Here is a 24,627-nt window from a genome sequence, read left to right as displayed (position 1 = left end):
TTTGTCCCAATGTCTTCTTCATTCTATGTGCACAACCTATTTCACATCTGTTCTGTTCTATCTGTTCTAGTTCAGGTTCTCATCCATTATAGTTTGGACTGTTGCTTCTAATTTCTTTCCTCACCAATCCATCCTCTTATGGATACTGAATTGATGTTACAAAAACACAGATCCAAGTATACACAGGAACTCCTTTGCTCAAACATCTTCATTGCCTCCCCATTGCCTCTAGGATAAAATTAAAATCCTCAGCCTAGTATTTAAACCCTTTCAGTCTGTCTTTCACCTACCTTTCAAGTCTTACTGTATGTTATATTACTTGTTTTACTACACTCTATTTTCTAGATAAGTTGGCCCAATATCTGGTATGATATCACATCTTCTGCTTTTGTACTTTTTCTCTTTTTGAAGGACAGTGAGGGTTAAGTGACTTGCCAAGGGTCACACAGCTAGTATCAAGTGTCTGAGGCTGGATTTGAACTTAGGTCCTCCTGAATCCAGGGCCAATGCTTTATCCACTGTGCCATCTAGCTGCCCCCTTGCTTTTGTACTTTTGCACATTAGATTCCCCATATCTGGAATGTACTTTTCTCTCATCACTGCTCTTAAAAGTCGATCTTCCATAAGGACAGCATATAATCAGTTTTTAGTATTCAACCTCTTGAAATTACTTTGAATACCTTTGGCTAGATTTTAAAATTTATTTATCTAAGCAGATGCACTTCCCTAGAACAATATAAGCTCCTTGAGTGTACTTTTATCTTTTCATTCCCAGTACCTAGCACCCAGCATAATGCTTTGCATAGAGTAAGCACTTTAAAATTTTGTTGAATGAATTTAAGCCAGAGAGAGTATTTTGGTACATCTAATTGCTTCATTCATCTTTTTTCATCTTCTTGTTTTTCAAGTAGACTTGAATTGTGTATCTCATTAATGATTCATGATCTTTTGGACCAAATTTTTGAAGGCTTGTATCACTTGTTTGTTCCTTAGGGTGTAAATGAAAGGGTTCAGCACTGGGGTGATTGTAGTTGGGAATATACTCACTTCCTTTTGGAAGCTGAAGTCTTCCTTTGCTGATGGTTTAATGTATATGAAAAGACAGCTACCATAGGAGAGAGAAATGACAATCATGTGGGAAGAACAGGTAGAAAAGGCCTTTTTCCTTTGCTGGGCAGAAGGAAATCTGAGAATTGTCTGGATAATGTTTGAATAGGAGAAAATCACCAACCCTAAGGTGGCCATCAGTGTCACTATTGCCAAGAGAGAATCAACCAGCTCTACCAGGCCTGTGTCTGAGCAGGAGAGCTTCAGAAGGGGAGTAGTATCACAGTAATAATGATTTATTATATTGCTTGAGCAGAAGTCCAGGAAACTTGCCATCAGGACTGCTGGGGCAGCAATCAGGAACCCTGCCAGCCAAGAGCAGAGGACAAGCACTATGCAGACTCTATTGTTCATGATGGTTGTGTAATGCAGGGGTTTTTTGATGGCAACATAGCGGTCATAGGACATGGCTGCCAGAAGGTAAAACTCTGTGGCTCCCAGAAATATGGCAAAAAAGTACTGAATGAAGCAGCCAACAAAGCTGATAACTTTGTTCCCTGTTGAGATGCTCAGCAGGATTCTGGGAGTAAAAACAGATATGTAGAAAATTTCTAAGATGGAAAAATTGCGAAGGAAGAAATACATGGGTGTCTGGAGGTGGGAGTCCAATAGAGTGAGAGTGATAATGGTCAGGTTGCTGAGGATGCTGGATATATAGATGAGAACAAGAAAGAGAAAAAGTACAACCTGGAATTCAGTGACATCTGTCAGTCCCAGGAGAATGAAATCAGTCAATGTGGTGAGATTTCTCATTGTGATCCTTGTCAAATCTGAAGGTGAAAAGGAGAGAAATTTATGGTTGGGAGGGTACCTGAGTATATTACATAGGGATAATTAGTTGAATTAGCTCATGATGATTTTCATTATCTATCACAAACTTTGGTTGCTTTCTCCCAAACTCCTTTTTTCATGTGTAGTTCAGGTTGTCTTGAAGGTTCTTTTTGAGAATGTCCCCATGCTGCTCTTTCCCCATGGATCATTTTAGGAAGGACATTGATAACGTGAATAGAAGCCAGAGGAGGATAATGTGGATAGCAGGGACTAAAGGATAATGCTAGGATAAATTAATTGAATAAACAAGGGCTGGGGCTGTTTAATGTCAGAATACTTTGGGCAATGTGAAATTGTCTTCAAGTATTTGAAGGGATCTCATGTGGAAGTGAGGTGAGACTGGTTTTGTTTTGGTTTTTACTATTTGGTGCATCATGGATCCCTTTGGTGGTCTGCTGAAGCCTATGGACTCCTTCTCAGAGTCATCTTTATAAGTGCATCAAATAAAATATATAATATTATGAAGGAAACCAATTATATTGAAATAGAGTTATCATAATAGTTCAAAAAACCAAAGACAAACCCCAAAAGGAACAAGTTCCTAAACCCCAGGTTAAGAATCCTCCTTTACCCTTCTAGCGGGCAGAAATAGGAATACTGGTTAATAGTTACAGAATGACCGATTTAGCCCAATGTTAGAAAAGACTTCCTACTAGTGGCCAGAAGGAGAATGAGTTGTCTTAGGAGGTCATGTTTCCCTTCTCATTAAAGATCGTCTTGTGAACCTGGATGACCACTTGTTGGGCATGTTGTAAGCAGCATTCTTTTTCAGGTAGGGGTTGTATTGGATGGCCTTTGAGATCCCTTGGAACTTTGTGAGATTTTTTATTTTGTCATTTTGTATGTGACATCTCTTTCTAATTTTGTTGTTATTCATTTCCCATTTCCATTCCTTTGTCATGGCTCCTAGGCTCACAGTTCTCCTTTGATTCCTCCATTCATGTAGTCATGTCTTTCTCAGACTTGTATCTTCTTTTCTTCCTTTTCCCATTATCGAGGGTGTTCGTGTTTGTTTGTTTGTTTGTATGTGTGTGTGTGTATGAACACTCATACTTATGTATTAAATTATTATTATGTATTAAAAGTTTTAAGCTTTAATAGCTTAAATAAAGCTATTAAAGTTTAAAACCACCCTAAGACTTTTGGGACACCTGTGTGTGAGATTTCCCATGCCAACTTGTCATTACCCATCATTCCTTTCTAGTCCACCTTTAGAAGTCTGAGGGAATTCCTCTAAGATAGGATATGAGGAAGGTATTGGGATAGTGACACACAGAGATCTTTCCCATCACTCTAGCTCTCTTCCCAAGAGTACCCCTAGCAAGCCTTCCACAGTATTATTTCCCTGTATGTCTGAAGGGATTTGGGGAGCTGTGCATTAACATAGTAGTTCTTTCCTAATGACAAATAGTAACCATCAGTAGCTGCTCCTCAGTTTGTTAAGTGACTTCAGGACTTCAATTTTTTTTGGCTTTCATTTCCATGACTCTTGCAGTTATTGGTCTAAAATATATGGGCTACTAAGAAATGACTAACTTAATCTCTTTGCCTAGATACTCAGAATCCAAGAATCTCAAAAGGGAAGAATCTGAGAGCTAGAAGGGATCCTACAGCCTTTCTCTCTGGTCACCCACCTTTGGCTTTTGGTTCCCAAGAGGGTCCTACTAGAAGTTTACATAACAATAGCTGGTATTTAAGGTTTTCAAAATACTTTACAAATGTCATCTCATTTTCTCCTCACAAAATCCTGAGAGGTGGGTGCTATCAATATCCTTATTTTATGAAAAAAAAAAACTGAGCCATTTATAGAGGTTGAGTGACTTGACTAAGTCTTGTCATAACTAGTAAGTGCCTGAGGTTGGATCTGTACTCATTTATTCCTGGCTCTAGGTTCAGCACTCTATCCACTGTACCTCCTGGGTGTCTCATTGGATTGTCAACCCAATGGATTTCCTGCTCCACAGACTCAGAAAACGATGGAACCTAGTAAACAAGGGATATACTCACATGCCTGAAAACTCAGATAGATTAATGGAGGTTTTCAATCCTAAGCATTCTGAGGTGATGAATAAAAGATGAGAGTACATATATTGGTGATAAAGTAGTATTGCATATAATACATTTTCTCTGAACCCCTTTACGAAATCCTGCTACTCATACCCTATACAAACATAAACTCTTACCCTGGTTTTATAATAAAGCAACAGAGATCATCAGCTAACTTCTACCCATGGCAGTCTTGTGAGCATTCACCACATCTCTGTTCCCCAAATTAATACAACATCAAGTTGATTCAAAGACTGTGGGAGAGCTGGCCTTATATTAGGTAGATTCAATCAAATGGGAAGAAATGGGATTGACATCAGAGCGTGTTCCAAAAGGAATGATGCTGGTGACCTTAGTGGTCCTGATGGGGTCTCTTTAGCAAGTTCCACACTAACCAGAATCACTTAGATTTTATCTTCTCTGTTCAGTATGGGCACTGGGGTTTATCTGAGTGAATCATCTAAAGGTACCCTGGGAATATACATGCTGAAGATGTTAGCAAACAACTAAACTGGCACTTTGGAAATAAACCTTGAATAGGAAGAAGGTCCGGAGAGACAAGAGAATAAGATCCAAGGAGAGCATCAATTAGACAATCAAAAAACTTCTTATTAAACTCCTACTGTATGCCAGGGTCTATGATAAGTACTGGGGATACAAAGAGAGACAAAAAATAGTCCTGGCTCTTAAGGAACTCACAATCTAATAGAGCGGACAATGTGAAGACAATATATTCAACCAAGATATATACAAGAAAAATTGGTGATAATCAACAGACTGCCACAGAAATTACATGGGTTAGAAAAAGGCTTCCTGTAGAAAGTAGAATTTTAGCTTAGACTTGAAGAAAATTGGGAAACCAGGAGGTAGAGATGAGGAGGAAGAGCATCGCAGGCATGGGAGACAGATGATCTTAGGAAAACATGGATAGACTTGCACAAAATAGTGTAGAGCAAAATGAGCAGAACCAAGATAGTGTTATATACAGTAACAGCAATATTAGGGTTAGGGATCGCAGTTGGGGTTAAGTGACTTGCCTAGGGTCACACAGTTAGTAAGTGTCAAGTGTCTGAAGCTAGATTTGAACTCAGGTACTCCTGAATCCAGGGCCGGTGCTCTATCCACTGTGCCACCTAGCTGCCCCTAGCAATATTGTTTTAAGAACAACTTTGAAAAAAAAAAGGACAACTTTGAATGACTAAGTCATTTTGGCTATTTACAAACATCCAAATTAACTACAAAGGACCTATGAAAAAATATGCAATCTGCACCCAGAGAAAGAACTGCTAAATAGAAGTATGTATAGAATGATTTCCCATATATATGTATATATGGTATGTATATACATATTATATATTGTAACAATTGGAATGACGCCCCCTGCTGGAGAGCTACTGTAGGAAAGTTCTGCCATGAGGAGAAGGTGTCTGAGGGCAAGCCATGAGGTCAGGTCCTTGGCGTCAGGAAGTGACGTTTGCTCGTGGGTGCTGTCTATCAAGGCTACCAGCCAATTAGCTTGGAGATGTGTGTGCATGTGGATGGGATGTTGCCAGTTTCACAGGAGGCTTGTGGGATGAAGGAGGTGTGGCTCTGGCTCTTTCGTCTGGACTCTCATGGAGAGTGGAGCTAAAATGCGCTCTCCCTTTGATAGATAGATGAATCTAGACCTCTTTCTCTCTCTCTTCACCAAATTCTTATTCTCCTTAATAAATGCTTAAAAGTCTAAACTCTTGCTAAAGCTTCTAATTTATTGGCGACCACTCAGATGTTTTAGACAGACTAGCTAGGATTTTAGCCCCTTATATTCTCTCTCTCTCTCTCTCTCTCTCTCTCTCTCTCTCTCTCTCTCTCTCTCTCTCTCTATATATATATATATATATATATATATATATATATATATATGGGTAGCTATCTCTAGGGTAGGGAGGAGGGAAGGAGGAAAGAAAAAAAAGAAAAAAGAAGCCACATGATAACTTTATTATACATTTAAAAAGAATAGCAAGTTGTACATAGTAGATTTACAGTTTCATATGCAATCATCTTTTCCCTCAATTGTACTGTTATAGAAATTCTTGTTTTATTTCTTAATTTCAGAGTAATATAAATAAAATAAAATGTCTAGAGTTGGAGATGAAGTGCCTTGTTCAAAGACAAGCAAGGGGCCAACATTACTGGATTGCAGATTACATAGAAGAGGGGTATAAGGTATGAGCAAACTGAGAATGTGGGACAGGACCAGGTTTGAACACTAAACGCCAAAAATAGATTTCCTAGTTTATTGTGGAGGTATTATGGAGCCTCTGGTATTTATCGGATAGGGGATGACACTGAAGACATGCATTTGAGGAAGATCACTTTGATAGTTGAATAGAGGATCGACTGGAATGAACAGAGATTTGTGGCAAGCCAGCCAACCAGCAGGATATTGCAATAATCTAGTTATGAGGTGATGAGCACCTGTGCTAGGGTGGTGGCAGTGTCAGAAGACAGAAACAGGTATATGGGAGAGACCTTGGGAGAAGATTAGATATGGGGGTGAGAGAGAGTGAGCTTTCAAGGATGACACCTAGTCTGAGAGTCCCAGTTATGGAGATGATGGTGGTGCCCTGGGCAGTAATAGGGAAGTTATGAAGATGGGAAGGAGAGATAATGAGTTCAGTTTGGAATTTGTTGATTTTAAGATGTCTATAGGAAATTCAGTTTGAGAATTCCATTAGGCTGTTGGTGATGAGAACCTGGAGATCAGGAGGAAGGTTAGAGCTGGATAAGTAGTTTTGAGAATTCTTATCTGAGATGAAACTTGAATTCATGGGAGTTGATAAGATCATCAAATGATATAGCATAGAGTGAGAAGGCCCAGAAAAGGACCCTTCTGGGATACCCATAGTTAGCAGGTATGACCTAGATGAAGATCACGCAAAGCAGACTAGGAGTGGTTAGATAGATAAGAAGAGAGTAGTATCACAAAATCCTAGGGAGAAGAGAGAAGAGAAGAGGGTGATCACCAGTGTCAAAAATTGTAGAGAAATGAAGGATGAGGATGGCAAAATGACCATTAGATTTGGCAATTAAGAACGCTTTAGTAATTTTGGAGAGCACAGTTTTGTTTGAATGATGAGGTCAGATGCCAGACTATACAAAATTAATAAGAGAGTGAGAAGACAGGAAGTGGAGGCAACTATTGTAGAAGGCCTTCACAAGCAGTTTAACCACAAAAGAGAGAAATGGGGACAGATGGATCAAGTTCTTTTGTGGATAGAGGAGAAACAGGCAAATTTGTAGGCAATAAGGCAGCAGCTGGTAGACAGGGAGAGATTGAAGGTAAGTGAGTGGATGAAATGAGATCACTTATGCATGTAGAGGGGTTTGCCTTGACAAAGAGAAGGGCTACTTTATTATGTAAGACAAGGATGAAGGGGGATATAATGGCAGAAGGCATCTGGGTAATATAAAATGTGCAGTTGGGGAGAAGGGGAAGCACTTTTTTTCCCCAGGAAAATATGAAGCAAGATTCTCAGCTGAGAAGGTAGGGGGAGGGGACATCCATGGGAGGTTTGAGAAGGGAAGAGCCATTGTGGTGAGTGGGATAGTGAGTCAATTAGGGAGGTTTAGAGGGATTGCCTTGCAGCAGTGAATGTCCAGTTAAGGTTCTGTAATGTAAATTTGTAGTGGACTAAGTCAGCATGGTTTCATGATTTTCTCCACTTTCATTCATCACATATGTGTAGGAGAAAAAGCAGCAGGTGGGAGAAGTGATCAGAGGCTGATGCTTGGCAAGTCAGGCAAGGGCAAGATTGGTGATATGATAAAGAGACAAGTCATTCAAGAGAAGATGACAGGGTGCAGCTAGGTGGTACAGTGGATAAAGCACTGGCTCTGGATTCAGGAGGACCTGAGTTCAAATCCAGCCTCAGACACTTGACACTTACCAGCTGTGTGACCTCGGGCAAGTCATTTAACCCTCATTGCTCCACAAAAAGAGAAGAAGACAGCATGGAGTTGAATTTTTTCACCAAAGATGAGGAAGGGAAGAGAGTATAGCCTGGGCAGGAGTGATCACATAGCAAAGAACTTAGAGGTTGAGGGATTGAAGGCCACAATGTAGATAAAAAACAGAATCTGAGGTTTCAAGGCAGAGGGAAAGGAGGAATGCCAATAGATTGTGACCAGAGGAGGGAATTTCAGAGTTCATGAACACAAGTGGTGTGTTTGTGGGTGATGGCAAGATAAAAAATTTGACCATTTTGTGTGTGACTGAAGCAGGGTGGAGAAGTAGAGTATGTGTAATGAGTAGGTTGTGGAACTGTGAAAGCCTCAGTGACTGGGACGATGATAGTACTCTTAGCAGAACTAGGGAAGTTGAGTAGTTGAGGAGGAGAGAAAAACTGTGACCTTGGCTCTGAACTCATGGAGGAAAGAAAAGAAGAAAAGAACACACTGAGGAATGTTCTGGAAGTTGGTAGACAACAAATACTAGGATTTTAATGGGGTGGTATAGATGGATTGAGTAGATCTCAAAGGAGGAGAGGTTACTGAATGATGGTGGTAGTGGGAAAACATGAAAGTGGAAATGGGGAGCAAGGAATATTCCAACTCCCTTATCTCAACCAGTGAATTGAGGGATGAGTGAAAGTTCAGCCAGAATTGGAAAATGAAGTCAGGTAGGCTGGGTGATTAGGAGGGAGCAAGGTGTCAGCAGAAGATGGAAAGAATGGAAAAAGAAAGGACTTAAGATGAAAGCAACTTTGTTAAGCAGTTCTAGAGAGCACAGTGGTGGATAGTTTTAGAATGGGAGAGTTGAGGGAAATGAGAATAAGGAATCAGAGAATAGGGGATGGAGAACTTGAATGATGATATTTTGAGATTCATAATCACTTTGTTGGTAAAGTTATGGTCCAGGAGGGAGATTGTTAATCACTAAGGAATGAATTTAGGTATGTTTCCATTCTCCATAGGGGTATGACATCAGGGTAGAGTTCTCTCAGGGCCTTAGGTACTTTAGGAGAGGGAATATGTGCTAGGAGCTGAATGAATGGTAATACCCTTCTTCTCCCAAGGCAGGAGACCAGGCAGGAAATGATGCAAAGACCTTTCCACACCTTCCTGGCAGGGAGGAGTGTAATGCTTAATAGAATGGTGTTTGCTCATCTTCCCAAGAGATACTGGGGACCTGGCCTGATTGAATGGCATTTCCCCCTCTTATCTTAAGGACAGGAGACTTATGTGGGATGAAATGACATTTCTCCTCTAATGGAGCCTGGAATGCTCCAGGCAGGAAACCCAGCATGATAGAATGCCATCTTTCTCCTTCCCAATGGAAAATTGAGATGAGGCAAGTGGCCCAGAGCAAAGGAAGGACATTTTTCTCTTCTTACCTCAAAGATAGGAGACTGGTGTGTGATGGGAATGGCAAGTTTTCTGTACCCCAAACCAGCTACCAATATAGTTGGAGATGTGGAATGGCTTTCTAATTTCTTCTCATTCTTATCTATGTTCATCAATTGTAATGTGTTTTTCCCTTTGTAGGGTCCAGCCCAACTCTTTAATTGCATGTACTACCTCTAGGTGATTCTTTTTTTTGTGTGTTTTGTTTTTTAGTGAGGCAATTGGGGTTAAGTGACTTGCCCAGGGTCACACAGCTAGTAAGTGTCAAGTGTCTGAGTCCGAATTTGAACTCAGGTCTTCCTGACTCCAGGGCTGGTGCTCTATCCACTGTGCCACCTAGCTGCCCCACTCTAGGTGACTCTTCAGAAATTGTTGCTATATTTTGGTGAGGTCCTATTGTACTTCAGTTAAGCTAAAAGGATGTATCCTTTCTACTTCTAAAGGACTGTGTAAGTAGGTGGCATTCCCCACTATCATTTTGGTGAATTTTTGTATCATTGTGCATCCTTCCTGTCATGATGGTGATGTACAGGAGAAGTTGCATATGAAATTACTGACCAGAGTCAAATCATGCTTGTTTGCAAGAGGATGCTGTGAGGACATATACAATAATGAGTATACAGTGAGATAAGAGCTTAGACATCATCCTCCAAGAGATTGTCAGGGATAATTGCCCTGATATCCTAGAAGCAGCAGCTAAAATAGAAATTGAAAGAATCCACCAATCACCTCCTGAAAGAGATCCAAAAAGGAAAACCTCCAGGAATATTATAGCCAAATTCCAGATCTCCCAGGTCAAGGAGAAAACATTCCAAGCTGCTAGAAAGAAACAATTTAAATACAGTGTAGTTACAATAAGGATAAAACAAGATCTAGCAGCATCTACATGAAAGGATGGGAGGGCATGGAATATGATATTCCAGAGGGCAAAGGAACTGGGACTACATACCCAGAAAAACGGAATATAATCTTTCAGAGGAAAAAATGGGACTTCAATGAAAAGGAAGATTTTCAGGCATTTGTGATGAAAAGACCTGAACTGAATGGAAAATTTGACTTTCAAATATAAGACCCTGGAGAAGCATAAAAAGGTAAACAGGAAAAAGAAATCATGAGGGATATTAAAAGATTAAACTGTCCACATTCCTACTTGGGAAGATAATACTTCGAACTCATAAGAACTTTGTCAATAAAGAATACACAGAGGACACAGGCCTTAACTGAATATTAAGGGATGATATCTGTAAAGCATTTAATTTTTGTTTATCCTTGTTCTTTGTGGGGCAAACAGGGTAAAGTGTCATATGTCTGGGGCTGGGTTTCAGCCTGGGCCTCCTGGGTCCAGGGCTGGTGCTTTGTCTACTGTGCCACCTAGCTAACCCATGATGACATCTTTAAAATAGGGTTGAGAGGTAGGAGGAATAGACTGGGGGATGGGGAAGGGGAGAGGTGGACTGGGGAGAGGTAGTTCACATGAATGAAACAAGAAAAAAGCTTATGGAGGAGAGTAGACAAGGGGGAAGGAGTTGGGGAGTGAGTGAACCTTAATATCATCAGAATTGGCTCAAAGAAGGACTAGCATACATACTCAAGTGGGTATAGTAACATATTTTTGCCCTGAGGGAAAGTGGGAGGGGAGGGATATGGGGGGGGCGGGGAGAAGAGGGGAAGGAGGGAAGGACAGATTGGGAGAGAGAGCAGTAAAAAAGCAAAACGCTTTTGAGGAAGGTGAAGATATTCTGCATAACTGCACAAGTAAAACATTGAATTGCTTGATTTCATAGGGAGGGTTGAGGAGGGAGGGAGGAAGAAAAATTTAGAACACAGAATTAGCTTAGAGACCTTAATCTCATCGGAGTGGGCTCAAGGAGGGAATAACATTCACACCCAATTGGGAGGAGTAATCTATTTAACCCTACAGGAAAGTAGGAGGGGAAGAGGATAATGAGGAAAGGGTGAAAGAAGGGAGGGCAGAGCAGGGGAGGGGACAGTCAGAAGTAAAACACTTTTGAGGAGGAAGAGGAAGAAGATAGAAAATAGAGTAAATATTATGGGAAGGGAATAGGATGGAGGGAAAACTATGATGATTGTCTATAATGGCAAAATGTATGGTACCTATTTTGCTGGGCTATTGTGAAGAAAATTCTTTGTCAAGTTTAAGGTACTATATAAAAGTTATGATGACCGGGATGCTATCAGAAAAGCCTGGAAAGACCTACATGAACTGAAGCAGAGTGAAATGTACTGTATACAAAATAACAGCAATAGTATAAGATAATCTGCTGGGAAGCATGTGGTTATTTGAAACAAGGCAAGTCCCTGAAGGACTTATGAAAATTGCAATCCAGCTACAGAGAAAGAACTGATGGCATCTGAAAACAGACTGAAACACATTTTCCCCCCCTTGTTTGACAATTCCTTAATCTGAAGTTTTGTTTTTTTAACTGTTTTCTCTCACAACCTAGCTAATTTGGGGATGTGTTCCATGACTACTCATGAATAACTTATATTGAATTGATTGAGTTCTTGGGGGTGGGGGTTGGGAAGGGAGGGAGGAAGAGAAGTTGGAACACAAAGTTTTAAAAAATTGATGTCAAAATTTGTTTTTACATATATTTTGGAAAATAAAATTCTAAACAAACAAACAAAAAAAGAAAATTACTATTGTGACAGGATCAAAAAAGTTGTCATTGAAAGAATCCATTGATCACCTCCTGAAAGAGACCCCAAAAGGAAAACTCCAAGGAATATAATAGCCAAATTTGAGAATTATCAAGTAAAGGAGAAAATATTGCTAGTAGCCAGGAAGAAACAATTTAAATATCAAGGAACAACAATCAGAATTACACAGGATGTGTGGGATAGGTGGATTTGAGTCAGTTCAGATTCTGAGGATGGGGTCTGGAAAGTATCCAGCCCCCAGTCCCTGTTATAGTCAGATTATTCTGTTCGTGTTTTATTCCATTGCTAATAACAGAAATCATATATCTTGCTTTACTGAACCTGATGTATCCTAGTAATACCACCCTTTCCCTGCCTTGCCTACATTCCAAACCCCCAGTCCTTGTTATGGGTTAGTTATGCTGTTGCTATAACACCCCTTACCACCCCTCCCCAATCTATGACCAGGCAGGAAAGATGTCTCCTGTTACTACAGATACACCTAGATCTTACCTTTCCCTTTTGGCATTCCTAAGTCCTAACTCCTCCTGGTACCAGCTCCTGGTACCATCGCTCCCCTCTTCCCCCTTGCCCCTCCTTACATGGGTGGAGTGGTTTGGGGTGGTTTCACCCTTTCTCCCTCCCCTTCCCCCCTCGCTCTTGGAGCGTGCATTCATACCCTGATCATGAACTGAACATGCACCTTGGGTGAGACAGGATTGGATGTTAGATTGTGAGCTCATCCTGTGCATGAGGGGACACCCCCAAAAAAACTTCCATAAAAACCCAAATCATGAGCCCATTAGCGCACTCCTCATTCCTAGCATAGGGTTGCCTATTCTCATTAAATCTGCCTCTGCTTGACTTGGTGGTCTCCTCGAATTATTTGGGTAAACTGAGGCAATTTTGTCCCAAACACAGGACCTGGGAGCTTCAACATTAAAGGATCAGGGGGCTTGGCATATGATATTCCAAAGGGCAAAGGACTGGGATTATAACCAAGAATGTACTACCCAGCAAAATTAAGCATAATCTTTCAGGGGCATTCAATGAAATAGGGCACTTTAACACTTTCCAAATGAAAAGCCCTGAACTGAACAGAAAATTCAATTTACAAATACAAGACTCAAGAAACACATGAAAAGGTAAAAAGGGGAAGAAACCACATTACTCACAAAAGTTAAAATGTTTACATCCCTATATGGGAAAAAGATACTTGTAACTCTTGAGAACTGTATCTTTATTAAGGCAGATAGAAGGAGTACACATAGACAGAAGGTGTGGGTATAAGTTTATTATGATGTGATGATATTTTTAAAAAAAACCTTAAGGGGCAACAAAAAGGATTATACTGGGAGAAAAGGAAAGGGAATGCAGAAGGGTTAAATCACATCACATGAAGAGGCACAGAAGACTTATTACAATAGAGGGAAAGAAGGGAGAGAGGAGCATTATTTTGACTTTACTCTGGTCTTATTTCCCCCTCTTCACAATGTAAGACCAATGGTGGACCTATTTAACCTTACTCTATTAGTCTTCTGTCCTTGAATTCTTTGCCCCTTGGTGTTATTGACAATAACTTCATGTCAAACTCCAACTCTGAATTATTTTTCTACTTCTCTTTTCTGTTTTTACTGATGTACTGTTGAAAAGTTGTAGGGAAAGGGTAAAATCATGCAAACATGTATGAATGAGTTCACTATAAATTTATATTATCCAGTCTCTAACTGCTGCAGGAAAATCCTTTTAGTTTAACTGACTCTTACATTCTCCACAGCACTTATTTAAAACCTTTTCCTCTTTCATATCTTATTCATCCACCTCATCCTCCCCTCAGCTGTAGTCCTCATTGCCTATTTAAAAAAAATGAGTTTTTATTATTATTTTCTTATTCTTACATTATCGTGTAAGACTGAGTTATTCTAACTTGTCATCCTGTTATCCTTCCCAGAAGAGTCATCCTGTAAGACAAAAAATATGGAATGCTTCAAGAAGCTACAAGTCATCTTTCTGTAGGGACCATGCCAATCTTCTCTGTGTCATTCCAGTTTTAGGATATGTGCTTCTGAAGAGCACTCTCATTTCCTATTTTACTGAGAAAATAATGTATCTGCTGTGAACTTCCTCCTCTACTCCATACCTCAAATCTCCCCTTCCCACCTTCCTGTCCTCTCCTTATTAGCTTCAGTCTCTGATGAAGTGGTGCTATCTCCCATTTGCCAAGGTCAACTCTTTATTTTATTTTTTTTAGTGAGGCAATTGGGGTTAAGTGACTTGCCCAGAGTCACACAGCTAATAAGTGTTAAGTGTCTGAGACCGGATTTGAATTCAGATACTCCTGACTCCAGGGCCGGTGCTCTATCCACTGCATCACCTAGCTGCCCCAACTCTTTATTTAATATAAAAAAATATCATTTCTAATAGGGGGATGGTGCAGGGATATAGGGCATTAGATGGAATCTTCAGATGAAATATGCTAGGGAGCTACTTCTGGAAGCATCCTGGTGATGAGTAAGGGAAGTGCTTTGGTGAGACAGATCATGAATCATGCATAGAAATTCTGTAACTGGTATTGGTTGGCTAACCATAGCTGTGGAGATATTAAAAAGAGCCTATTAGCTTCAGCTACTCATTCACTTCCAGAGAATCTCAGTAACTCCTTTGGTGCCTGGTAAAGGGAGAGGAGTCCCCAACCTTGGCACAAGAATTTGGGAGTTGGGATCCAGATTGGGTTTTATAGGTAGCAGGGCATAGAAGCTCTGAGAAGCAAGGTGTAATCTTTGGGAATGACTTTCAGGATCCAGCCCAGTGGAAGGACTCATTTGGTAGCTATGCTACCTTTAGACATGAACTTTGTGGGACCAAAGCTATGTAGGAAATTAGCAAAATTTTGAGCCTAGTCTTCTTCCTATGAGATGGAGGTGGCATAGGAGTGATATGCCCTAAGGTGTTGTGGGAAATGTTTTTCTGTATCTATGAAGTAAATATCACTTTGTAAAAAACAATTGATATTAAATGGAACTGGGAGGTTAGTATTTGCCCCCTTCACAAGTTAAGTAAAATAGTCAGTGAAGGCTCAAGCTGACGAAAGGAGAGAAATATTCTCAAATTCCTCTTTTGTACTAGAACCTTAAGTAAGATGTAGCCTGCCTGGTGGGTGAGCTCCCAGTTTAGGAAAGATCACTCTCCTGTTTGGCTCTGATAAGCAAAGGACAATGTTGACTGTAGAGAATATGAGAATATTTTATGAGGATATTAAACAAGACAAATGTATTCTCTAAAATTATAAGAAAACATAATTAAACAGAAGTAAGTCTGGGGCTGGGTTGGAAAGACCCAGTCTTCCTGACTTGCTTTGTTTTTCTTAGTTCTCCTGTTACTGTAATGAGGGCTTGTGATAAAATTACAGTTGTATACCTCTCTGCTTTTCCATGTAGTTAGTTCATCATCCATCATGTTCTTGAAGAAGGGAACTGCAGACATTCCAGTCAGTGGCTGTTGCCATGGTGGTGCTGATGGCAGGGAATGATACCTTTCTCTACTCCTTCTCTTTGAAAGTTCCAAACTCCCATGATACCTTATATGTGAAAAAACCTCCATTTTCCCACCCATCTGAGGACTGACATCTCATTAGTTTTCTGCTCTTCTTCCAATGAGAAGAATTACAAATCTCAGAGGTTTTGTCAAACCTCTTGACAAAGACTATTACACTCTTTTTTTTTTTGGGTGGGGCAATGAGGGTTAAGTGACTTGTACAGGGTCACACAGCTAAGTAAGTGTCAAGTGTCTGAGGCCAGATTTGAACTCAGGTCCTCCTGAATCCAAGGCCAGTGCTTTACCCACTGCACCACCTGACTGCCCCAGCTGTTACACTCTTACTGTCAAACTCTGCTTGTCTATGAGATCCTTCCTTGACATTTGCAAATATACCCAAGCCCCTTCATTCTGAAAAGACCTTTATTTGCTACTGTCATTCCATCAACCTATTTTTCTTTACTGTCTTCTTTTCATTGGCAAAATTCCTAAAAAAGGTTCTCTCTCTCTCTCTCTCCATGTATATATTATATATATTATATTATATATATTGCTGCCTCCACCCTCTTTTCAATACTTTTCAATATCTCACAGCTTGGTTTTGACCCTATCTCTCAACCACAAATGCTCAACCCAGTGTGACCAAGGTTTTCTTAACTGTAAAATCCAATGGCCTTTTCCCAGTCACCATTCTACTTGGATGCTTCAATGATAATGAGACCATCAACCACCCCTGGAAAGTCTCCCCTCACTGGTTTTCATGATCTTTGTGTTCTTTGGCTTCTCCTCATCCCTCTCTGACCATGGCTACTCAGGCTTGCTTTTCTTGTCCACTAAATATTAGTGCCCTCTAAGGTTCTGTCCTAAGGCCTCTTCTCCTTTCTATACTCACTTTAGTGATGATCTTATTATCTCCCATGGACTCAATTATCATCTCTGAGCATGTGGTTTCCAAATCTAAACATCTAGCTCTATTCTGTACCCTGAATCCTAGTCTTACATGAGTCATATGTATTCACTTGGATGTCACACAAGCATCTCAAATTCATTGTGTCCAAATAGCTACATTATATATTATTCCATGATGCACGCCCCTTGTCCAAGCTAGCCCCTTTCCACTTTCTGTTGAAAGATCTCCTGTCATTTCAGTTTACAACCTTGGAGTCATCCATCTTCCCTCAATCTTACCCCATTTCCCAAGTTTTCTTGATTCTATCTATACAACCTAACTCATATCCATCTTATTTTCTCTACTCACAAATTCCCTGTCCCAGTTCAGGTGCTTATCCTTTCCAGTTTGGACTGTTGCTGCCAGCCTCTTCCCTCACCAATCCATGCTCCTATAGCTGCCAATTTGAAGTGCAAAAAACACAGATCCAACCATACATAGGAACTCCTTTGCTCAAACACCTTCATTGACTTCTTGGTGCTTCTAGGATAAGGTACAAAATCCTCAGCCTAGCATCTGAATCCTCTTAATCTGCCTCTTGCCTACCTTTCCAGTTTTACTATATGTCATATTACTTGTACTTTATTTTCTAGGTAAATTGGCATTATAATTAGTATATGACATTGCATTTTCTCCTTTTGTACTTTTGCATATGGGTTCCCCCATGTCTGGAATGTATCCTTCTCTCACCATTCATCATTTTAAATGGTATTAAAAATATTTTATTTTTCTAATTACATGTAAAAACAATTTTACATTCATTTAAAAAAATTTGAATTCCAAATTCTCTCCCTCCTCCCTTCCTTTCATCTTCCCACCTTCCCTTTTACTGAGATGGCAAGTAATTTTATATAGATTATACAAATACAGTCATGCAAAACATATTTCTGTAAGTTATGTTGTGAAAGAAAACATAGAGCAAAAAACCTGAAAAAAATAAAGTAAAAAATTGTTTGCTTTAATCTGTTCTCAGACTCCATTAGTTATTTTTCTGAAGGTGGATAATATTTTTCATCATAAGTCTTTTGGAATTATCTTGGATCTTTGTATTGTTGAGAATATCTAAATCATTCACAGTTGATCATTATTACAATATTGTTATTGCTACATACAATGTTCTTACAGTTCTGCTCATTTCGCTTTGTATGAGTTTATGTAAGACTTCCCAGGTTTTTCTGAAAGCATCCTGCTTGTCATTTCTTATAGCACAATACCTTCACAATTACATATCACATCTTGTTCAGCCATTCCCCAATTGATGGACATCCCCTTGATTTGCAATTTTTTGCCACCACAAAAAGAGCTGTTACAAGTATTTTAGTACATACAGGTCCTTTTGCTCTTTTTTATGTCTCTGGGATACAGATCTAGTAGTGGTATTGCTGGGTCAAAGGGAATGTATAGTTTGATAGCCCTTTAGGCAAAGTCCCAACTTGTTCTCCAAAATGGTTGGATCAGTTCACAATTCTACCAACAGTGCATTAACGTCCCGATTTTCCCATATCCCCTCAAACATTTGTCATTTTCCATATTAGCCAATCTGATTGGTGTGAGGTTTCACCAATTTGTCTTAGAAGTCCATTTTTCTTATGCACAGCACATCTCTGTTTTTAATATTCTCTCTTGAAATTATTTTGAATATGTTTGATTATATTATATATTTAGTTATCTAGGTATAAGTATTTCCCCAGCACAATGTAAGCTTCTTGAGAGAGCTTTTCGTATTTGTATCCTCAGCACCTACCACAATACTTTACATATAGTAGGCCCTTAAAAATTTCATTGAATTAGTCAGAGAGAGAGAACTTTGGGACATCTGATACTTCATTTACCTTTTTTTCTTTTACTTTTTCATGAAGGCTTGAATTGTTTATCACATTAATGATTCATGATCTTTTGAACCAAGTCCTTGAAGGCTTGAATGACTTGTTTGTTCCTTAGGGTGTAAATGAAAGGGTTCAGCAGGGGGGTGATTGAGGTTGGAAACATACTTACCTCCTTATGAAAGGTGAAATCTTCCTTTGCTGAGGGTTTAATGTACATGAAGATACAACTGCCGTAGGAGAGGGAAATGACAATCATGTGGGAAGAACAGGTAGAAAAGGCCTTTTTCCTTTGCTGGGCAGAAGGAAATCTGAGAATTGTCTGGATAATGTTTGAGTAGGAGACAATCACCAACCCTAAGGTGGCCATCAGTGTCACTGTGGCTAAGAGAGAATCAACCAGCTCCACCAGGCCTGTGTCTGAGCAGGAGAGCTTCAGAAGGGGAGTAGTATCACAGTAATAATGATTTATTATATTGCTTGAGCAGAAGTCCAGGAAACTTGCCATTAGGACTGCTGGGGCAGCAATCAGGAACCCAGCCAACCAAGAGCAGAAGAGAAGCAGGATGCAGACTCTGCTGCTCATGATGGTTGTGTAATGCAGGGGTTTTTTGATGGCAACATAGCGGTCATAGGACATGGCTGCCAGAAGGTAAAACTCTGTGGCCCCCAGAAATATGGCAAAAAAGTACTGAAGGAAGCAGCCAACAAAGCTGATGGCTTTGTTCCCTGTTGAGATGCTCAGTAGGATTCTGGGAGTAAAAACAGATGTGAAGAAAATTTCTAAGATGGAAAAATTGCGAAGGAAGAAATACATGGGTGTCTGGAGGTGGGAGTTCAATAGAGTGAGAGTGATAATGGTCAGGTTGCTGATGACACTGAACATATAGATAAGAAAGAGAAAGAGAAAAAGCACAACTTGGAATTCAGGTGCATCTGTCAGTCCAAGAAGAATGAAATCAGTAAATGTAGTGAGATTTTTCATTGTGACTGTGGTTGAATCTGAGGACAAGAAGGAGAGAAATCAGTAGTTAGGATGGGATAACCAGTGGAATCAGCTAATAATTATGATGAGAATAATAATGCTTATAATAATGCTCACAACTAGCATTATATAGTGCCTACTATATTCTAGGCATTGTACTCAGTGCTTTAAAAGTATTATCTCACTTGAAACTTAGATACTCCTAGGAGTTAGGTGTTATTATTATCCCAATTTTATAGTTGAGGAAACTGAAGAAGACAGAGATTAAGTGACATTTTTTGGGGGCGGGGCAGGGCAATGGGGGTTAAGTGACTTGCCCAGGGTCACACAGCTAGTAAGTGTCTAGTGTCTGAGGTCACATTTGAAGTTAGGTCCTCCTGAATCCTGGGCCAGTGCTTTATCCATTGCACCACCTAGCTGCCCCCAAGGTTAAGTGACTTTATCAGTCATTCAGCTAATAAATGTCAGGCTATCTGGTTGGTTCTTCCTAAGTTCTCTTTTCATGTACAGCACAGGTCATCCTGAAAGTCTTTTTTCATGGTCTCCCTATGCCATCCTCTCCCCATCAATCATTTTGAGAAGGACATTTGTAAACTGAATGACAGCTAGAGAAGGATAACTCAGATAGTGAGGTCTGAGAGACAAGGGCAAAGTAGGATTGGTTAAGTAAATGGGAGATTGGGGATGGTTAGTGTAAGGACACTTGGGGCATTGTGAAACTGTCTTTGAGTATTTGAAGTTATTTCTTGGGGAAGACAGATGAGGTCAGGAAATCAACTACACTGAAACATGGTTATCCTAGCTACATACATACACACATATATGGAACAAGTTCCTGGACTAGAGGTAAAGAATAGCTCCCTTCTCTCACCCCCTCAGTGGGCAGACCAATGTGTGGAACTTACAAAAGGGATGATTTAGTATAAACATAAGGATAGTCTTCCTACTGTAGGCCAGAAGGAGGATGAGGTATCTCAGGAGGCTGTACATTCTTTCTCATGGAAGAGCCTTTTGTGAAGGCTGGGTGACCACTTGTTGGGCATGTTATAAAGGGACACTTTTGTTTGGATAGGAGTTGTATCAGGTGGCCTTTGAAATCCCTTGCAACTTAGTGAGATTCTTTGATTTTTTCCATTGTATGTATAATACCCCCATTTGACTTTTGTGTTACCCGTTTCCTATTTTCATTCTCATTCATTCATTTATGCAGTCATATCTTTCTCTTTGTCTTCTTCCCCTCCCGATTATGGGGTGTGTGTGAGAATAAACATATATATATATATACACATATATAATTATCTAATATATGTATATATAAACATATATATATATGTGTATATATGTATGTATATTCAGGGTATCACCAAAATCTTAGAGCAGTTGAAAGCTATTAAAGCTTAAATATGGACTGAGACTTTTGGGACATACCGCACATATCTATATACAGGAGTGTGCCGGTATGTGTTTAACATCTGGCTCTTTGAAGAAAAATTCATTCATGACACACTTTTCACTTTAATATACTTATTAACATTTCTTCATCACTCTCAAGTCTAGATATCAAGAGAATAATAAACTAAGCTCTGATTTGTGGCATTTACCTATTTCTGAGGTGTATGTGTTCAAACTGATAATTACCTCTTGTAAGCTGGTTTCACCTGGCTCACAACACATCTCTGGATGTGTGTGTATGTGTATACATACATACATACATATATATATATATATATATATATATGAAAATTTCCCATGTTCCACTTGTCATAGCCTATCATTTCTTCTTTGCCCTTCTCTGGAAGACAGAAGGAACACCTCCAAAACAGAATATGAGTAAAGTATTAGTGGTGGTGGGGGCACATAGTTATCTCTCCCATCTCTCCAGCTCTCCTCCCAAGAACACTGCCAGGGTGACCTGCATAGTGCTATTTCCCTGTATGTTTGCAGGGATTTGGGAAGGTGTGCATTAGGACAGTTGGTTTTTCCTTGTGCATGGCTAGAGGTAAATCACTGGCAAATAATCATCTGTAACTACTCCTTAGTTTGTTGGTTGACTTCAGGATCTTTTTTTAGAGGATTTCAGTTTTAGAATTGGGAGATAATCTCTAGAGCAACTTAGTCCCACCAATACTTGACCAAGACTCCCTTGAACAAGCGATTGACAAGTGATCATCCAGCATCTACTTAAAAATCTCCTTTGATTTGAAACTACTAACCTGAGACTGTCTAGTCTACTTTTGGATAACTCTGTTGTTGTTTAGTCAATTAGTCATGTCAGACTCTTTATGACACAGTGCCAGTACTGTCCATTGGGTTTTTCTTGGCAAAGATACTAGAGTAGTTTGCCATTTCCTTCTCTAGTGGATTAAAGAAAACAGAGGTTGAGTGACCTACCCAGGGTCAAACAGCTAGTGTCTCAGGTCGTATTTGAACTCAGATCTTCCTTACTCCAGGCCCAGAGCTCTACCCATTGATCCACCTTGCTGTTTGCAAGGAAAACAGAGTTGTGACTTGCCCATGGCCACACAGCTAGTGAGTGTCTGAGGCCAGATTTTAATTTTTCCTGACCCAGTGCTCTATCCACTCAGCCAACTAGATAACTCAAGTAATCAGTAAATCTTTTTTTTTATATATTGGGTTGAAACTTGTGTGATTCCAGCCTATAGAGTAATTTCCCCCTTTGATGTGGTTGTGCCACTAATTGGGAAGGTGCCTTCCTAGGGAACAAAAGGAGGTTTCTAGAAGTAGTTTTTATTTCTGTTGTAAGGCACTCCAAGGAGTTCTAAGGAGGAGTGTTCTAGCACCTCAAAGTTTCCACTCCCCTGGATCTCTTCTTCCCTAATCCCCTGCAATGTTTCCCTTCATTCCTAGATCATCTAGATCCCTTTCTCATGGATGAAACATTGCCCCAAGTTAGAATCTGGGGAAAGCATTATATGGACATTATAGATTTGTTAAGAAGAATGATGATGTCTTGAGGAAGGGGTTCTAGAATCTACTTGGCATATTCTTTTTGTCCTGATCTCCATGGACAAAAGCACATATGGGTCTTGTTAGAAATAAGATTGCCTGGGACGTCCTTTGCTGATTTTTTCTCCATGACTTTATTAGTCATTGATCTAAAGCAGTGGTGTCAAACTCAAATAGAAACAAGGCCTCTAAAGCATGCATAAGGATCCCTATGGGCCATAGATCAACTTAGAAAACATCACATTAACATTATCTATATTCAATTATATTTTAATTTATTTTGTCAAATATTTTCCAATTACATTTTAATTTGGTTCAGCCTTACTCAGGAATGTTGCAGGAGATTTGGAGTTTGCAAAACAAAATATTATTTTATTTTATCCTCACAACAACCCTGCGTGATAAGTGCTGTTATTATCCTTAATTTTTAATTGAGGAAATTGAAGGATAGATAGGGGTTAAGTGACTTTGCCCAGGATCACACAGCTAGTGTCTGAGATTAGATTTGAATTTGGGTCTTCCTAACTCCAGGTCTAGCCCTCCATCTCCTGTATCACCTAGATGCTTTGTTGGCTTGTGATCCCAAAGGATGTTCAACTTCACAAACTCAGAGGACCTAGCAAAAATGGGACTTACACACATACCTGGAAATCCAGAAAGTAAATGGAGGTTTTCAATCCTAAGTGTTCTGAGGGATAAATCAAAGATGAGAGTTCATAGATTGGTGACAAAGCAGTATTGCACATAACATGTTTTCTCTTAGCCTTTTACCAAGTCCTGCTACTTTTATCACTGTAAAAGAAATAGGTTTTCAAAGAAGCAACAGAGCTCAGTTCACCTAGACCCATGACAACTTTGTGGGCATTTATCTCATTTCTATTATTTGCATTAATTCAACTTCCAAATGAGTTAAAGACTGTGAGAGAGCTGGCCTTATCTTTTTATGCAAGTGGACAAGTAGATGCAGTCAGAAAGGAAGAAATGGGACTAAGGTCAGAGTATGCTCCAAAAAGATAGATGCTGATGACCTTTGGAGGCCTCAAGGGGTCTTGTAAGCTCCTACACTAATTAGAATCACTCGGGTTTTATATGCTCTCTTCTGTATGGGCACTAGGGGATCATTTGGGTGAAACAGTCAAAAGGTGCCTTTGGGAATCATTTTTGGATGTTATTAATGAACCTCCTTAATTGGCAATTTTGGAAATAAACCTTGAACAGGAAGAAGTTCCAGAGAGACCGGGGAGTAAGGTGCTAGGAGAACATTAGCTGAGTTTCTGGAGGCTTCTACTGGCTGTGGGCATCCTCAGCTGTGTGTCCATAGCTACCTGATACCACATCAGGAATAAAATTGTTCTGGGATGAAGGTCATCTTTTGGCATCTTCCCTATGGTCCCAGGTGACCTTGGAAGTTGTTGTTTCAGGATCATAAGATTTAAAGCTGAAAGGAATATTAGAACTTATCTAGTCCATCTTTCTCATTTTATAGATGACCTGAGGCTCAGATGTTAAATGAATTAGCTAAGGACATGGAGTGAATAAGTGAGAGGTCTGGGATTCAAACTCAGTGCTCATATTATACTTTGCCTGGAGCAATTCCTTTTATTTCCCTGGCAATGAAATGTCCTTTTACTATTTTGAGCACTCAATCTCTCTCTCTCTCTCTCTCCTTTACTCTTTGATTATTTTCTTGTTTTTTCCTTATTACCTACAAATAAAATACTACTATCATCTCAAGCTATCACCCTACGTCTTTCCTTTCATAGACAAACTCCTAGAAAAATTTGCTTGCACTCATTGCTTTCACCTCCTCTCTCCTTACTGGCTTCTCAATGTTTATTGGCTTTAGACTTCATCACTCAATTCAAAGTGTTCTTTACTGAGTTAGCAGTAATCTTTTTTTCCTGCTGCATTACTTTTGTTTTATTTTAAAAATAATAATCATTTTTATTTAAAGTTTTGAGTTTCAAATTTAATCCCTCCTTCCTTCACTTGCCTCTCCCTCCCTGAGGCAGTGAGCAATCAGATATAGATTATGAATGTGCATTTATGTAAAACATTGCCATATTAGTCATTTTGTATAAGAAAACTTGAATAAAAGAAAAAAAGAAAGTGAAAAATAGTATGTTTCAATCTGTGTTCAGTCAATATCAGTTCTTTCTTTAGAGGTGGATAGTATTCTTCATCATTAGTACTTTGGGATTGTCTTAGATCATTGTATTGCTGACAATAGTTAAGTCATTCACAGTTCTTCATCAAACAATATTGCTGTCATTGTGCACAGTGTTCCCCTGGTTCTGTTCACTTCACTATACATCAATTCATATAAGTCTTTCCAGGCT

General features: G+C 39.6%; 2 protein-coding genes and 1 non-coding gene across 3 annotated transcripts; all 3 read right to left on the bottom strand.

The window, feature by feature from the left end:
• Nucleotides 1-930: 930 nt before the first annotated feature.
• Nucleotides 931-1,860, bottom strand: LOC122729894 (olfactory receptor 2AP1-like). The gene has a single exon (XM_043969022.1). It carries the CDS (start codon nt 1,858-1,860, stop codon nt 931-933), a length of 930 nt encoding a protein of 309 aa, XP_043824957.1.
• A 12,141-nt stretch (nt 1,861-14,001) lies between these two features.
• Nucleotides 14,002-14,106, bottom strand: LOC122730198. The gene has a single exon (XR_006353409.1). It is a non-coding gene; the product is annotated as a U6 spliceosomal RNA (small nuclear RNA).
• A 4,285-nt stretch (nt 14,107-18,391) lies between these two features.
• On the bottom strand, nt 18,392-19,321 carry LOC122729828 (olfactory receptor 2AP1-like). The gene has a single exon (XM_043968914.1). The coding sequence runs from the start codon at nt 19,319-19,321 to the stop codon at nt 18,392-18,394; it is 930 nt and encodes a 309-aa protein (XP_043824849.1).
• Nucleotides 19,322-24,627: the final 5,306 nt, after the last annotated feature.

The sequence above is a fragment of the Dromiciops gliroides genome, chromosome 5 (genome assembly GCF_019393635.1).
Source record: "Dromiciops gliroides isolate mDroGli1 chromosome 5, mDroGli1.pri, whole genome shotgun sequence".
Classification (NCBI taxonomy): domain Eukaryota; kingdom Metazoa; phylum Chordata; class Mammalia; order Microbiotheria; family Microbiotheriidae; genus Dromiciops; species Dromiciops gliroides.
This window is presented reverse-complemented; position numbering and strand designations above follow the sequence as displayed.

Excerpts from the sequence above, each read along its gene's own strand:
- LOC122729894 (XM_043969022.1), bottom strand. The coding sequence starts at position 1,860 with ATGAGAAATCTCACCACATTGACTGATTTCATTCTCCTGGGACTGACA.
- LOC122729828 (XM_043968914.1), bottom strand. The coding sequence starts at position 19,321 with ATGAAAAATCTCACTACATTTACTGATTTCATTCTTCTTGGACTGACA.